Source organism: Salvelinus namaycush, chromosome 22 (genome assembly GCF_016432855.1).
Source record: "Salvelinus namaycush isolate Seneca chromosome 22, SaNama_1.0, whole genome shotgun sequence".
NCBI classification, from domain to species: Eukaryota; Metazoa; Chordata; class Actinopteri; order Salmoniformes; family Salmonidae; genus Salvelinus; species Salvelinus namaycush.
In genome coordinates, this window is record NC_052328.1 from 28,859,768 (window position 1) to 28,875,839 (window position 16,072).

Consider the following 16,072-nt stretch of genomic DNA (forward strand, 5'->3'; position numbering starts at 1 on the left):
GTGAGGAGGGAGAAAGAGCTGCAGGAAGAGAGGGGTGAGGAGGGAGAGAGAGGTGAAGGAAGAGAGGGGTGAGGCTGGAGAGAGAGGTGAAGGAAGAGAGGGGTGAGGCTGGATGGGGTGAGAGGCTGTGGGCAGTGGGAATTGACTTACTGTAGCAGGGAGAACTTTTAAGAACAGAACATTTGTTGAGGACACGTATCAAAGGATCTGATAGCACCCGGTCACCATATCTGATTCTATTGAGCTGTGTGTGTGTGTGTGTGTGTGTGTGTGTGTGTGTGTGTGTGTGTGTGTGTGTGTGTGTGTGTGCGTGCGTGCGTGCGTGCGTGCGTGCGTGCGTGCGTGCGTGCGTGCGTGCGTGCGTGCGCGCGCGCGCTTCTCAGCAGCAGATAACGCTCTCAACCACAGAGGGAAGACAAGTGTCTATTACCACTTTCAACAGGGTTGCTAATGAGCTGTCACAGGGCAATGGTGTTGCTAGGCACATTCCCATAGCTATCCTCTCGTCTCACATCTTCACAGAGCTGCAGATTAAGAAATGAAACAACCTTGGAGACATGATAATCTCCCTTGACCTCCTTTAAATTGTGCCCAAGAAAGGCATGTTTTCCAGACTCAGTTTGTTGTCCATGTCGGAGCGCTAACTTTAACTCCTCTTTGTCCATTTTCTTCATCCTCATCTTCTCCCCTGTTCTATCATCCTCCTCTTCATAACCTATTCTCCCTCTTTAAAACTCCCCTCCCATCATCCTCCCCTCTTCTCCCTCTCTCGTAGGGAGATAGAGGAGGTCTGTTGACCCTCCAGAAGAGGTGGACATCATTCCTAAAGGCCACACTGGTGTGTTCGCTGCCAGAATACAACTTACACTTCAACGTGTTGAGGAGTATTTACACGCTGCCGGGACACACACCTCACGACACACTCTTCTACGGCGTCTTCGGTCCCGAGTGGTGAGTAGTAGTAGTGGTAGTAGTACTAGAACTTTATATTGAGAGGAGAGGAGAGGGCTATTTTAATGAATCTAGTGTTTGTGTGTGTGTGTGTGTGTGTGTGTGTGTGTGTGTGTGTGTGTGTGTGTGTGTGTGTGTGTGTGTGTGTGTGTGTGTGTGTGTGTGTGTGTGTGTGTGTGTGTGTGTGTGTGTGTGTGTGTGTGGCGCTTGGTGCTTGCAACACCAAGGATTGTGAGTTTGATTCCTGCTGGGGCCATCCATACGAAAAGTGTATGCACGCACGACTGTAGGACGCTTTGGATAAAAGTGTCTGCTCAATAAAATATTTGAAGGGGAAAATAGTGGTAGAAACAGGCAGACAGGGAGAGAGAGAAGCGAGAGAGAAGAGATAGGATGTGTTAGCTGGGTCCAAGGGAAAGGTGTGACAAATGCAGAGATTGATGGAGAGAGATAGAAGGAGAAACAATCTGCAAGGGAAGAGAGGGGTATGAGGAAAAAGGAGGAAGTGGGGGACAGGAGAGAGATCAAGACAGAGAGGGAGGGAGAATCTGCCCAGATTTGTAGTTACAGTGCAAAGTATTCAGATCCCTTGACTTTTTCCACATTTTGTTACGTTACAGCCCTATACTAAAATGGATTTTAAAAAATGATTTTAAAATCTATTACTTGACAGATCATACATGTAACGTTAGCTAGCAAACCAGCCAGCCAGCTAACGTGAGCTAACTAACAGTATGCTTTAACTTGCATTGCAATGAAAATGACTTTCTGACTAAATTAGAAACGTTTAATATCTTGCTAGACTCTCTTACCCGTCCGTATACATGGATAGATGCTTCTCCCTCTCTGTCACGGATGCCATGGTTGCCCTTAGTTTGAAGATGTAATCTGGAGACAGGTGTTTTTGCAGTTATTTGTGATATCTTTCAAAAAAGCAACATTAGAAAGGATTACCTACACATGCTGAGCAGCTTATGTTATAGACAGAAGCGTGCTAAATGGACGACCAATCCAAAGTCATCTCTCGGCATGTCCCTCCCACTCATTATCTCAGCCAATCATGTCTAGCGGGAAGGTTCCTGTCTCTTTGTATTGATATTTGCAGATGGCATTCAAGTTTGTTATTAAGGCACATGAAAGTTCACATGTTCTAGAAGGCATTTCTGCCCAAAAACGCATTTTTATATAAACAATAAACGTTCAAATGACTCTCCTGTGTGTAGAGTCATTTGTCGCTAGAGTCATCACTGTTGCTGGAGGCTCCGGACTAATGGCCTTCGTTGGAGGCCTCATGCCATAACTCCTCACTGGAGGTTTTGGGCCATGGATCCTCACTGGAGGCTTCGTGCCCTGGATCATCACTGGAGGCTTCGTGCCATGGATCATCACTGGAGGCTTCGTGCCCTGGATCATCACTGGAGACTTCGTGCCATGGATCATCACTGGAGGCTTCTTGCCATGGATCATCACTGGAGGTTTCGTGCCATGGATCATCACTGGAGGCTTCGTGCCATGGATCATCACTGGAGGCTTCTTTCCATGGATCATCACTGGAGGCTTCGTGCCATGGATTATCACTGGAGGCTTCGTGCCATGGATCATCACTGGAGGCTTCTTGCCATGGATCCTCACTGGAGGCTTCGTGCCATGGATAATCACTGGAGTGGAGAGACACACAGGAGGCCTGGCTCTTATCACAGGCACAGGACTCACCAGGCTGGGGAGACATGCAGGAGGCCTCTTCCTTAGCCGAGGCACCGGATACACTGGGCGCTGAGGCGCACTGGCGGTCTCGAGCGCAGAGCTAGCACAACTCGTCCTGGCTGGATCCCCCCTGTAGCCCGGCAAGTGCGGGGAGTTGGAACAGGCCGCACTGGGCTGTGCTGGCGAACCGGGGACACCGTGCGTAGGGCTAGCGCAGGATAACCCGGGCCGAGGAGACGCACTGGAAGCCAGATGCGCTGAGCCGGCATCATCCCTCCAATTCTGGGGCTGCCTCTCGTGCACTTTTCCTCGAGCCAACTCCTCATAGCGTCGCCGCTCCGCTTTAGCTGCCTCCAGCTCCTCTTTCGGACGGCGATACTCTCCCGGCTGTGCCCATGGTCCTTTGCCGTCCAAGATTTCCTCCAATGTCCAGGAGTCCATTCCACCACGCTGCTTGGTCCTTTGGTGGTGGGTAGTTCTGTAACGACTGTTGGTGGAAGAAGGTGAGGACCAAAGTGCAGCGTGGTAAGTGTCCATGTTAATATTTATTTTAACTCAGAACACTAAGACAAAATAACAAAAATAGACCAACACGAAACAGTTCTGTCTGGTGCAGACACAGAGACAGAAAACAACTACCCACAAACACAGGTGGGAACAGGCTACCTAAGTATGGTTCTCAATCAGAGACAACGATAGACAGCTGCCTCTGATTGAGAACCATACACGGCCAAACACAAAGAAATAGACAACATAGAATGCCCACCCAAACTCACGCCCTGACCAACCAAAATAGAGACATAAAAAGGATCTCCAAGGTCAGGGCGTGACACTGTGAAATAGTTACGTGCGACATATGCATAAGTTTCCTGAGTCACATTTGGTGTTTTGTTGATGTTGGTGGAAAACGCTGTGTCAGGCGTCGCTCCTGAATCTTCCATAAATGTTTAGTTGGGTTGAGACCCCTCTTTCAAAGTCACTGAGATCTCTCCTTCTAGCCATGGTAGCCAAAATAATGGGCAACTGGGCATTTTTATACATGATCTTAAGCATTCTGGGATTTGTATTGCTTAATTAACTCAGGAAACACACCTGTATGGAAGCACCTGCTTTCAATATACTTTGTATTCGTCATTTACTCAAGTGTTTCCTTTATTTTGGTAGTTACCTGTAGTAGCTCAGCTCTGGTCACCAACTCTCCCTCCCCCTCTCTATTTTTTCCATTCCCTCAAGGGGCCCCATTCCTTCTTTTGTTTACCTCTCCTGCTATTCTCTCCCACTCATACCTTCTCTTGTCCTTCACGCCTACACTCTTCTCATTTTCCCTCCCTCTCTCTCCACCTCTCTCTCTCTCACTCTCCTCTCTCTCCACCTCTCAATTCAATTCAATTCAATTCAAGGGGCTTTATTGGCATGGGAAACATGTGTTAACATTGCCAAAGCAAGTGAGGTAGATAATATACAAAAGTGAAAGAAAAAAAAATTAACAGTAAACATTACACATACAGAAGTTTCAAAACAATAAAGACATTACAAATGTCATATTATATATATACAGTGTTGTAACAATGTACAAATGGTTAAAGCACACAAGTTAAAATAAATAAACATAAATATGGGTTGTATTTACAATGGTGTTTGTTCTTCACTGGTTGCCCTTTTCTTGTGGCAACAGGTCACAAATCTTGCTGCTGTGATGGCACACTGTGGAATTTCACCCAGTAGATATGGGAGTTTATCAAAATTGGATTTGTTTTCGAATTCTTTGTGGATCTGTGTAATCTGAGGGAAATATGTCTCTCTAATATGGTCATACATTGGGCAGGAGGTTAGGAAGTGCAGCTCAGTTTCCACCTCATTTTGTGGGCAGTGAGCACATAGCCTGTCTTCTCTTGAGAGCCATGTCTGCCTACGGCGGCCTTTCTCAATAGCAAGGCTATGCTCACTGAGTCTGTACATAGTCAAAGCTTTCCTTAAGTTTGGGTCAGTCACAGTGGTCAGGTATTCTGCCACTGTGTACTCTCTGTTTAGGGCCAAATAGCATTCTAGTTTGCTCTGTTTTTTTGTTAATTCTTTCCAATGTGTCAAGTAATTATCTTTTTGTTTTCTCATGATTTGGTTGGGTCTAATTGTGCTGTTGTCCTGGGGCTCTGTGGGGTGTGTTTGTGTTTGTGAACAGAGCCCTAGGACCAGCTTGCTTAGGGGACTCTTCTCCAGGTTCATCTCTCTGTAGGTGATGGCTTTGTTATGGAAGGTTTGGGAATCGCTTCCTTTTAGGTGGTTGTAGAATTTAACGGCTCTTTTCTGGATTTTGATAATTAGTGGGTATCGGCCTAATTCTGCTCTGCATGCATTATTTGGTGTTCTACGTTGTACACGGAGGATATTTTTGCAGAATTCTGCATGCAGAGTCTCAATTTGGTGTTTGTCCCATTTTGTGAAATCTTGGTTGGTGAGCGGACCCCAGACCTCACAACCATAAAGGGCAATGGGCTCTATGACTGATTCAAGTATTTTTAGCCAGATCCTAATTGGTATGTTGAAATTTATGTTCCTTTTGATGGCATAGAATGCCCTTCTTGCCTTGTCTCTCAGATCGTTCACAGCTTTGTGGAAGTTACCTGTGGCGCTGATGTTTAGGCCGAGGTATGTATAGTTTTTTGTGTGCTCTAGGGCAACGGTGTCTAGATGGAATTTGTGGTCCTGGCGACTGGACCTTTTTTGGAACACCATTATTTTGGTCTTACTGAGATTTACTGTCAGGGCCCAGGTCTGACAGTGTCTCTCTCTCACTCTCTTTCTCTCCACCTCTCTCTCATTCTCCCTCCCTCTCTCTCCACCTCTCTCTCTCCACCTCTCTCTCGCTCCTCCTCTCTCTCTCTCTCTCTCTCTCGCTCCCTCCATTTTTACTTGTCAGAGGATACGTACAACTTCCCTTAATTAGCTTTGAACATTTCTCTTTGTCACCCACACCCCCTGTTCTCTCTCTCTCCTCTCTCGCACCTTCTCTCTCTCTACTTTGCTCTCTTTCCCTCTCTCTCTTCTCCCTCTCTCCTCTCACCTGTCTCTCTCTCACACTCCCCTCTCTCTACCTCTCTTTCTCTTCTCTCTCTCTCCACTCGCTCTTTCTCTTCTCTCTCTCTCTCGCCTCTCTCGCCTCTCTCTCCTCTCTCTCCTCTCTCTATCTCTCTCCCTCTTTCTCTCACTCTCCCCTCTCTCTCTCCTTCTCTCTCTATCATTCCTTTCAACTCTGCTACATGAGTCTCTGATCTATTTTAGCTATCGCTATGGTAACATTTAAGGTTTACTGCTGCTGTTCTGCCTGACGTGTGCTTGTGCGTGTGCGTGTGCGTGTGCGTGCGTGCGTGCGAGACCCAGGTCAATGAATAAATCCAGATGGACAGAGAGGTGTTTTATATTGTGTCAGTGTGACGTGTTGTTCTCTTCTCTTGAGTTATGTAGTGTTTACAGACCATGTCCCTGGAGAAAACTAGCTAGGTACTCTCCTGGATGGGAACCGTCACTGTTACCTCTTCACCAGACCTGGGTTCAAATAGCATTAGTTTTCTCTACAATATTTTAGGTTTTCTTGATTTAGTGACTTAGACCAAAAAGTGAAAACCCATTGTTTTTATGTGGGGTATCCTAAACCGTTTAAGGCAGTGTAACTGTTAATCATATCAACATCTTCGTGTGTGTGTGTGTGTACTATAGGAAGAACGTGAAGATATCAGCAGTGTGCCGGTTCTCTCTGTCTGAGGTCCAACGGGTCTTTGACGGGCCCTACATGGAGAATCAGGACTCTGGAGCCAAGTGGAGCGAGTACACTGGAAAGGTCCCTGACCCACGACCTGGATCAGTGAGTATCACACACACAAACACACACACACTTGGTCTTTTGCTGTCCAAGCGGACTCCTGTATAACAGGCCCAGTCAGTTCTTCTGAGTTGCTGATTTAAAGTTTCCCCTAATCTCTATCCCCTTTATCCTCAGCATCCCAACATCCAATATATTGAGTCTGAGAGAGGGAGAGAGAGAGAGAGAGATGAAGAGAGAGGAATAGAGAGGGAGAGAGAGAGATTTATAAAAGCAGAGTGAAAAACAGAGGTAAACTGGGAAGGAGAGATGGAAAGAGATTATAGAACTGCAGCTTCTTGGATTAGGATCAAACGGAACGAGCTTATGTCATTGAAAGCCATTTCCATGGTGATTATCGCCGGGCCAAGACTTGGCAACGGTTATGATGACTTATTATGGGCTACAAAGCCGTGACTTCATTAAGGAGAGGAGTCGTGATCTGCAGTAGTGTTGTTTCAACATTGAAAATCTTTATTCCCACTCTCCGGGTCTAGCTGTAAAATGAGGTAGAGAGGACGTGACGGTTCCAGTTCCTAACTGTAGTGACAGTGTCAATGCATCTTATCAGAGTTGGGAAAGTAATCTCACAGAGGACAAAGTTAGAGAAGTTGTAGCCTTAGTCAGGTGGAGAGAGATAAGCAGCCTACACGGATACACACACTGAATTCAACTCATAGTGGCCTACTATAAACTATGAACTATAAACTCAATGTGGGTTTGCCTTGTATACTGTAAACTCTGATCTCACCTGCTATACTGTAAGGGAGGGCCATATCGCCCACTCATCTCTCTCTATCTATCCATCTATCCATCCGTCCACCCACCCATAATATATAATATAATGATAAAATATATACTGAGCCTTCAGAAAGTATTCACCCCCCTTTACTTATTCTTTACCATTCGGATATCAGATTTGCCACCAATGCTCCTTAGGACACATCACTGCACTCTATACTCCTCTGTAAACTGGTCATCTCTGTATACCCGTTGCAAGACCCACTGGTTGATGCTTATTTATAAAACCCTCTTAGGCCTCACTCCCCCCTATCTGAGATATCTACTGCAGCCCTCATCCTCCACATACAACAACCGTTCTGCCTGTCACATTCTGTTAAAGGTCCCCAAAGCACACACATCCCTTTCCAGTTCGCTGTAGCTAACGACTGGAACGAGCTGCAACAAACACTCAAACTAGACAGTTTCATCTCAATCTCTTCATTCAAAGACTCAATCATGGACACTCTTACTGACAGTTGTGACTGCAACGCATGATGTATTGTTGTCTCTACCTTCTTGCCCTTTGTGCTGTTGTCTGTGCCCAATGTTTGTACCCTGTTTTGTGCTGATACCATGTTGTGCTGCTGCCATGTTGTGTTGCTACCATGTTGTTGTCATGTTGTGTTGCTACCATGCTGTGTTGTCATGTGTTGCCGCCTTGCTATGTTGTTGTCTTAGGTCTATGTAGTGTTGTTTCTCTTGTCGTGATGTGTGTTTTGTTCTATATTTATATTTTATTTATTTTTAATCCCAGCCCCTGTCCCCGCAGGAAGCCTTTTGCCTTTTGGTAGGCCGACATTGTAAATAAGAATTTGTTCTTAACCTCTAACGCCTCCCAAACCCGGATCCGGGAGCACCCCCATCAGTAGAAAAGCTGACTAGCATAGCCTAGCATAGCGTCACAAGTAAATACTAGCATCTAAATATCATTAAATCACAAGTCCAAGACACCAGATGAAAGTTACACTTCTTGTGAATCTAGCCACCATTTCTGATTTTTAAAATGTTTTACAGGGAAGACACAATATGTAAATCTATTAGCTAACCACGTTAGCAAAAGACACCATTTTTCTTACTCCATCAGTTTCTTACTCCATCACTAGCTATCACCAATTTGACCAAATAAAGATATAAATAGCCACTAACCAAGAAAAAACTTCATCAGATGACAGTCTGATAACATATTTATTGTATAGCATATGTTTTGTTAGAAAAATGTGCATATTTCAGGTATAAATCATAGTTTACCATTGCAGCCACCATCACAAATCTCCCCAAAGCGACTAGAATTACTACAGAGAGCAACGTGTATTACCAATTTACTCATCATAAAACATTTCTTAAAAATACACAGCGCACAGCAATGGAAAGACACAGATCTTGTGAATTCAGACAATATTTCAGATTTTCTAAGTGTTTTACAGCGAAAACACAATAAATCGTTATATTAGCATACCACATGTGTAAACATTACCCCAGCATTGATTCAAGGCAAAAAGAGCGATTACGTTATCACCACCAAAGTATATTAATTTTTTCACTAACCTTCTCAGAATTCTTCAGATGACACTCCTGTAACATCATATTACAACATACATATAGAGTTTGTTCGAAAATGTGCATATTTAGCCACAAAAATCGTGGTTATACAATGAGAAAAGTAGCCAAACTGGCCAGAAAAATGTCGAGCGCCATCTTGGAAAGGCACCTAATCTAATCAATAAATAATCGTAAACTTGACTAAAAAATACAGGTTGGACAGCAATTGAAAGACAAATTAGTTCTTAATGCAATCGCTGAATTACATTTTTAAAATTAACGTTACTAGACATACAGTGTGCGTTACAGCCAGACTAGTGCCGCAATAATGGCGGACAAATACGTTTACATTTTTCCACATAAATACGGAATAACATCATAAATAGCTCTTACTTTTGGACGAGCTTCCATCAGAATCTTGGACAAGTGGTCCTTTGTCCAAAAGAATCCTTGCTTGGTTGTAAAACGTCGTCTTCAACTTCGGAATTAGCAGCTACCAATAGCTATGTGGTCACAGCATGCCCAAATCCTCAAAACGCAATACTAAGGAAATTCCGAAAATAGCAATATACTCGCATAAACTGATATAACTCGGTTTAAAATCACTTCGTTATGATGTTTCTAACACCTATATCGAATTAAATTACAGATGGATATATCTAAGGTCGATAACTGAGCGTTTCAAAATGCCATCCTGAGGTCTTGCTTCGCGCAATGGCGAACGTCGAAAAGAGAGGACCCCTCGTTCCTTGGCCTTTTAAAAACTCTGAGAACTACGTAGGACCTCCATTCCACTTCTCATTGGTTACTGACATCCAGGGGAAGGCGGGTGCAGTTCATGTCGACCCATAGGATACATACAGAGCTTTAAAATGATCTGAGAACAGAGACTAATTTTCAGACCTTCGCAGTTCCTGTCATGGATTTCGCTGCAGAAAGAGTTCTGGTTCACCCACAGACATAATTCAAACGGTTTTAGAAACTAGAGATTGTTTTCTATCCAATAGTAGTAATACTATGCATATTGTACGAGCAAGAATTGAGTACGAGGCAGTTTAATTTGGAGACCAATTTTCACTAAGTCGAAATAGCACCCCCTATATTCTCAAGAATTAACTGACTTGCCTAGTTAAATAAAGGTTAAATAAAGAAATAAGAAAACATTATGTTGTTTTACAGCCTGAATTCAACATGGATTAAATGTATGTTTTTTGTCATCCATCTACACACAATACCCCATAATTACAAAGTGAACGCATGTTTTTAGACATTTTTGCATATTCTTTTGAAAAGAAAACAAATAAATATCTAATTTACATAAGTATTCACACCCCTGAGTCAATACATGTTAGAATCACCATTGGCAGTGGTTACAGTGGTTACAGCAGAGTCCTTCTAGGTAAGTCTCTAAGAGCTTTGTTCACCTGGATTGTGCAATATTTGCCCTGTAAAGTTGGTTGTTGATCATTGCTAGACAGACATTTCCAAGTCTTGCCATAGATTTTCACGCCGATTTAAGTCAAAACTGTAACTGAGCTACTCAGGAAAATTAAATGTTGTCTTGGTAAGCAATTGCAGTGTATATTTGGACTTGTGTTTTAGGTAATTGTCCTGCTGAAAGGTGAATTTGTATTCCAGTGTCTGTTGGAAAGCAGACTGAACCATGTTTTCCTCTAGGATTTGCCTGTGCTTAGCTCTATTCTGTTTTCTTTTTATCCTACAAATCTCCCTAGTCCTTGCCAATGATAAGCATACCAAGAACATGATGCAGCCACCACCATGCTTGAAAATATGAAGAGTGGTACTCAGTGATGTGTTGTGTTGGATTTGCACCAAACATAACTCGTTGTATTCAGGACATTAAGTTAATTTCTTTGCCACATCTTTAGCAGTTTTACTTTTGTGCCTTATTTCAAACAGGATGAATCCTTCTCACCCCCTCTTCCCTCATGTCTCCAGTGTATTACAGACCAGTTGAGATCCAGAGGTATAAACTTCTCCACCTCCCTGCCAGACGACGTGTTGAACTTTGTGAGGAGACACCCTCTGATGTCCCAGCAAGTCATGTCTACAGAGCAGCGCCCCCTGTTGTTCAGGAGGACAACAGACTACACCCAGCTGGTGGCTCACAGGGTGGAGGGGCTGGACAGGCAGAACTACCATTTACTGTTCATGGGCACAGGTTGGTGTGGGGGGTTATGGGGGGGTGTCTCGGGGGGTGGCTGTACATGCGTTAAGCTGTGTGTTTACATACATGGGATTTGTTTTTGTCATCCCAGTAAAGTAATGGAACAGACTTCAAACCACATGTACAACCCATTGTATGTGTGTGTGTGTTGTGACCCTGTATCTGTCTCCTGTTTCAGACGATGGCTGGCTGCACAGAGCTGTAGAGGTCAAGGGTCATCTACACATTATAGAGGAGCTACAGCTGTTTGACCAACCACAGCGTGTGGATAGCCTGGTTATTTCACATACACAGGTACACACTCACAAACGGACATGCAGGCACATGCACGGACTCTCTGTCTCTCTGTCTCTCTGTCTCTCTGTCTCTTTCTGTCTCTCACAAACAATAATATCAAGGTTTGTTTTGTTTAGTGATCTTCTAATTCAAGGATATTTTCAATAACACAGGCCTCAACATACCCTCCCTCCCTCCCTCCATCCTCTAGATGAGTGTGTATGTAGGTTCTCCCTCTGGTGTGGTCCAGCTACCTCTCTCCACCTGCAATAGGTACAATTCCTGTTACGACTGTATCTTCTCCCGGGACCCTTACTGTGGCTGGGATGGACAGGACTGTTTGGATATCACAGCACAGATTGACAGGTGAGAGTGTGGGTGGGTGGGGGGGTTTAATGCACTGGGTATGGTGGGGGGAACGGGGTAATGCAGTGTGTTTGCGTGTGGGGGGGGTAATGCAGTATGTGTGGGAGGTAGTGCAGTGTGGGGGATAATGCAGTGGGTGTGGGGAGGGGTAATGCGGTGGGTGGGTGGGTAATGCAGTGTGTTTGTGTGTGGGGTAATGCAGCATGTGGGTGTAGGGTAATGCATCATGTGTGGAGGTAATGCAGTGTGCTTGTGTGCGGGGGGTAATGCAGCATGTGTGTGTGGGGTAATGCAGCATGTGTGGGGGGCAATGCAGCGTGTTTGTGTGCGGGGGTTAATGTAGCATGTGTGTGTGGGGTTATGCAGCATGTGTGGGGGGTAATGCAGTGTGTGGGGGATAATGCAGCGGGGGAGCAATGCAGTGAGGGGTAATGCAGTGTGTGGGGGGTAATTAAGTATGCGTGGGGCGGTAATCCAGTGTGGGGGGGTGATGCAGTGTGTGTTGGGGTAATGCAGTGTGTGGGGGGGTAATGCAGTGTGGGGGGGTGATGCAGTGTGTGTTGGGGTAATGCAGTGTGTGGGGGGGTAATGCAGTGTGTGTGTGTGTGTGTGTGTGTGTGTGTGTGTGTGTGTGTGTGTGTGTGTGTGTGTGTGTGTGTGTGTGTGCGCAATTGATGACAGGCTAACAGTGTCTCCTCCTCTCCTCAGGTCTAACCTGACCCAGGACGTCCTGTATGGGAACAGAGGATGTGACAACGGTACACAGACAGACCCACAGACAGACAGACGGACAGACGGACAGACGGACAGACGGACCGACGGACCGACGGACCGACGGACCGACGGACCGACGGACGGACGGACGGACGGACGGACGGACGGACGGACCGACGGACCGACGGACCGACGGACCGACGGACCGACCGACCGACCGACCGACGGACCGACCGACCGACCGACCGACCGACCGACCGACCGACCGACCGACCGACCGACAGACAGACAGACAGACAGACAGACAGACAGACAGTAATGATAGGAGTTGCGTTAGGACCAGACACTGGTCTCACTATAGTAGTAATAACACATGGATTTTATATGGTTAGCAAAGATGACATTGTTTATAGTTTAGTCAAGTCCTTCCCACCTTGAAGATAAAGTAGGATGGTTTCAAGGTGATTCTGCACACTGAATGATGAAAGGAAATCTAAAGTTAGAATATGCAGAAATCAAATTGTTAGAATAAATATTTAGAGGTTGATTATGCAGCATCCTCATTTCCATAGCATCTATAATCAAATGTACTTTACATTATACTTCACATACTAAGAAGTTAGAAAATACTTTTTAGCATTTATTTTCTTATGGGAGAATGTAACATATTTGTTTTTTTATGCACCAATGATTTTAGAGTCATATATGCAGTTTGGGACCCAATATTTGCATCGCCAAAAACATCACCAAAATACAATCAGGAAACATGTTTTATGCTATATTGATAATAAATGTAGCAATTACAGTATATGACAAGGTATCAACATTTCCACCTCTTTCATTGTCAATAATTACATTTTGCCCATATTCTTGATTAAGTATGTTAATAAACTCACTTGTTTGAGACCACAAAATTAACCAACAAAGTGCTGCTAACAGCTTTATATTGAAGATACTGTGATTGAAGAAAAACCTTTCAGAGTTGAAATGATATGAAAAGATCTAATTTCATTATCATCATAGGGCAGCGCACAATTGGCCCAGCGTCGTCCGGGTTTGGCCGGGGTAGGTTGTCATTGTAAATAATAATTCGTTCTTAATTGACTTGCCTAGTTAACTAAAGGTTAAATAAAAATAAATAAATACAAATAATGTCTATACACTGTCTACCTGGTTTAAGTCGTTGAAGTTCAGACTGGAGTATTTTTTTTTTACTCAGACACCCGCGACCCACACAAAACCGCACGTCACGACCCACCAGTTGAGAATCACTGGTCTAGGGGCCTTTAGTGTCTGTTCTGAGGTCTATAACAGTATATCAGTCTTATTAACTGTTCTGGGGTCTGTAACAGTATATCAGTCTTATTAACTGTTCTGAGGTCTATAACAGTATATCAGTCTTATTAACTGTTCTGAGGTCTGTAACAGTATATCAGTCTTATTAACTGTTCTGAGGTCTGTAACAGTATATCAGTCTTATTAACTGTTCTGAGGTCTATAACAGTATATCAGTCTTATTAACTGTTCTGAGGTCTATAACAGTATATCAGTCTTATTAACTGTTCTGGGGTTTATAACAGTATATCAGTCTTATTAACTGTTCTGGGGTCTATAACAGTATATCAGTCTTATTAACTGTTCTGGGGTCTATAACAGTATATCAGTCTTATTAACTGTTCTGAGGTTCATTACAGTATATCACAGTCTTATTGTGGCAAGATATTCATTTTGTATGTGGGTTGCCATTCTTTCAGAGCCGATCCAGCACCGGAGCCGGTCTGTAATGGTGGGAGATGACGTCCTGCTCCAGTGTGAAATTAGCTCCAATCTGGCAACCCCAGTGTGGACTCTAGACGGGTCAGAGCTGCAGGGCTACGGCCTGGACTCTGGCTTCAGGGTGGGCACCGATGGCCTCCTGGTCATCGAGTCCCAACCAGAGCAGAGCGGCGAGTACACCTGCCACGCCCTCGAGAACGGCGTCCAGGTTGCTGTGGTTAAGTTCTCTGTGACGGTACGTGTAGACATACCACACCCCCATCCCCCACCCGTCGACCCATCCCAAGACCATCCCTACTACCCACCTCCTCCACCCCTCACCCCACTCTTCCACCCCTCGCCCCCCTCCTCTGAGAGGCCCCTGCCACCCTCTGCCTCAGCCCCTCTCCCCCCCACCTCAGAGCTGTCACCCTCTGCCCCGGCCCCTCTCCCCCCCACCTCGGAGCTGCTCTCCCCCAGGAGCATGGAGGCTATGTACCTGTCTCTGATCACCATCCTAGGAGGTCTGTGTCTGGTTCTCACCGTGGTCCTCCTCTACCTGGGCTTCTGTCTGCGGGGCAGCCACAGGGGGAAGTACAATCTCCGCGCTGCCGCCGCCGCAGCCGCCTCTGCCAATCACACGGACAGGAAGAGGAAACACAGGAAGCAGCAGCAGAAACACCACAGTAGCTCCGCACACCTGGATCTCAAGACCATCTCCAGCCACTGTAATGGGAACGGGATCTGTAACGGTAACGGCGTCTCCAAACAACCGGGGAACGGTGACACGCACAAAGGGGGCTTCCTCCAGATCGTCCCGAGAGAGGGCCAGTCGTCCCCCAACAAGGACCCCCCTCCCCCTGCCCCTCCTCTCCCCCCCCTGCCCCCTCAGACCCCCCACACCCCCCTCAACCAATCAGAGTGTGACTTGCAAGACTTCCCCAGCCCCAACGGCCTATCGGCGACGTTACCCAGCGTCTTGCGGAGGATGCATGGTAACAGCTACATGTTGTTAAGACAGAGTGAGGCGGAGAGCAGCTCCCCTCTCTGCCGCTCCTTCACTGAGGAACTCAACACGATCCTGGAGAAGAGGAAGCACACGCAGCTGCTGCCAAAACCGAATGAGAGCTCTCTGTAGTAGAGGGAACACCTCTCTGTGTCAGGGCGGTAGCTCCCCCTGTGGTGGGAGGACTGAACTGGACCCATTAATATTGTCCATTTAGCAGACGCTTTTATCCAAAGCGACGTACATCAGTGAGTGGCCATTGGTGGCCCAAAACAGAGTGCAGTAGCGATCTTTTGTGGATGACCCATGCTGCTCACAGAGTAGAATGTTTTTAAACTAGCCTGGACTGAAGTATGAGAGAAGGAGATATCCTGCTTACGTTTTTTGGACTTAAAAAAGGGACACACGTCTGATTGAAGTATCAACTGTGTTTCAAAATAAACTATTTGTGCACACTATTCGGCCCCCCTATCGCTATCCCCTGTTTGACACCAAAAGCCATGGGTTACAGTGAGTACACACATAAGAGAGACAGAGAGAACCTACCCCAGCTCAGCAAAGCTCAGCAGGCTAGACTTAACCCAGCTCCAGTCAATACACCTCCGTCTGGATCAATAAAAGATGAGGCCTGGAAGGGGTGATTCAAGGGGCAGGCCTCAAATCTCAGCCCCAGATTAAAGGCTCCTCGCTGGGCAGGACACGAGGGGCGGGGACCCTGGATGTCTCAACACAGCCCATGATAACAAGGAAGAAGAGGAGGAAGAAGAAGAGGCTCATGGGAATATGAGTTCTTGTGAAGTGTGACAATGACTTGACTTGTGTTTTTAAATGGAGGCAGCTGTCCAAAGGAGAGACCAGACGTGTTTTAAGATGTTGTGCTCTACAACTTTTTAGCTGGTTTCATATTGGACATTGAGGGAAAAATGTGTTTTTA

The 16,072-nt window shown here is 45.6% G+C and overlaps 1 protein-coding gene across 1 annotated transcript in view; it reads left to right on the top strand.

Moving 5' to 3' along the window:
• The window catches only part of LOC120017827 (semaphorin-4G-like), a 69,072-nt gene extending 53,802 nt beyond the window's left edge, over positions 1-15,270 (top strand). The window contains exons 11-17 of the mRNA XM_038960796.1: positions 776-951; positions 6,370-6,514; positions 10,793-11,015; positions 11,200-11,315; positions 11,509-11,663; positions 12,372-12,421; positions 14,132-15,270. Coding sequence (XP_038816724.1) covers positions 776-951; positions 6,370-6,514; positions 10,793-11,015; positions 11,200-11,315; positions 11,509-11,663; positions 12,372-12,421; positions 14,132-15,270 — 2,004 coding nt within the window. The remainder of the gene's footprint in view (positions 1-775; positions 952-6,369; positions 6,515-10,792; positions 11,016-11,199; positions 11,316-11,508; positions 11,664-12,371; positions 12,422-14,131) is intronic.
• Positions 15,271-16,072: the final 802 nt, after the last annotated feature.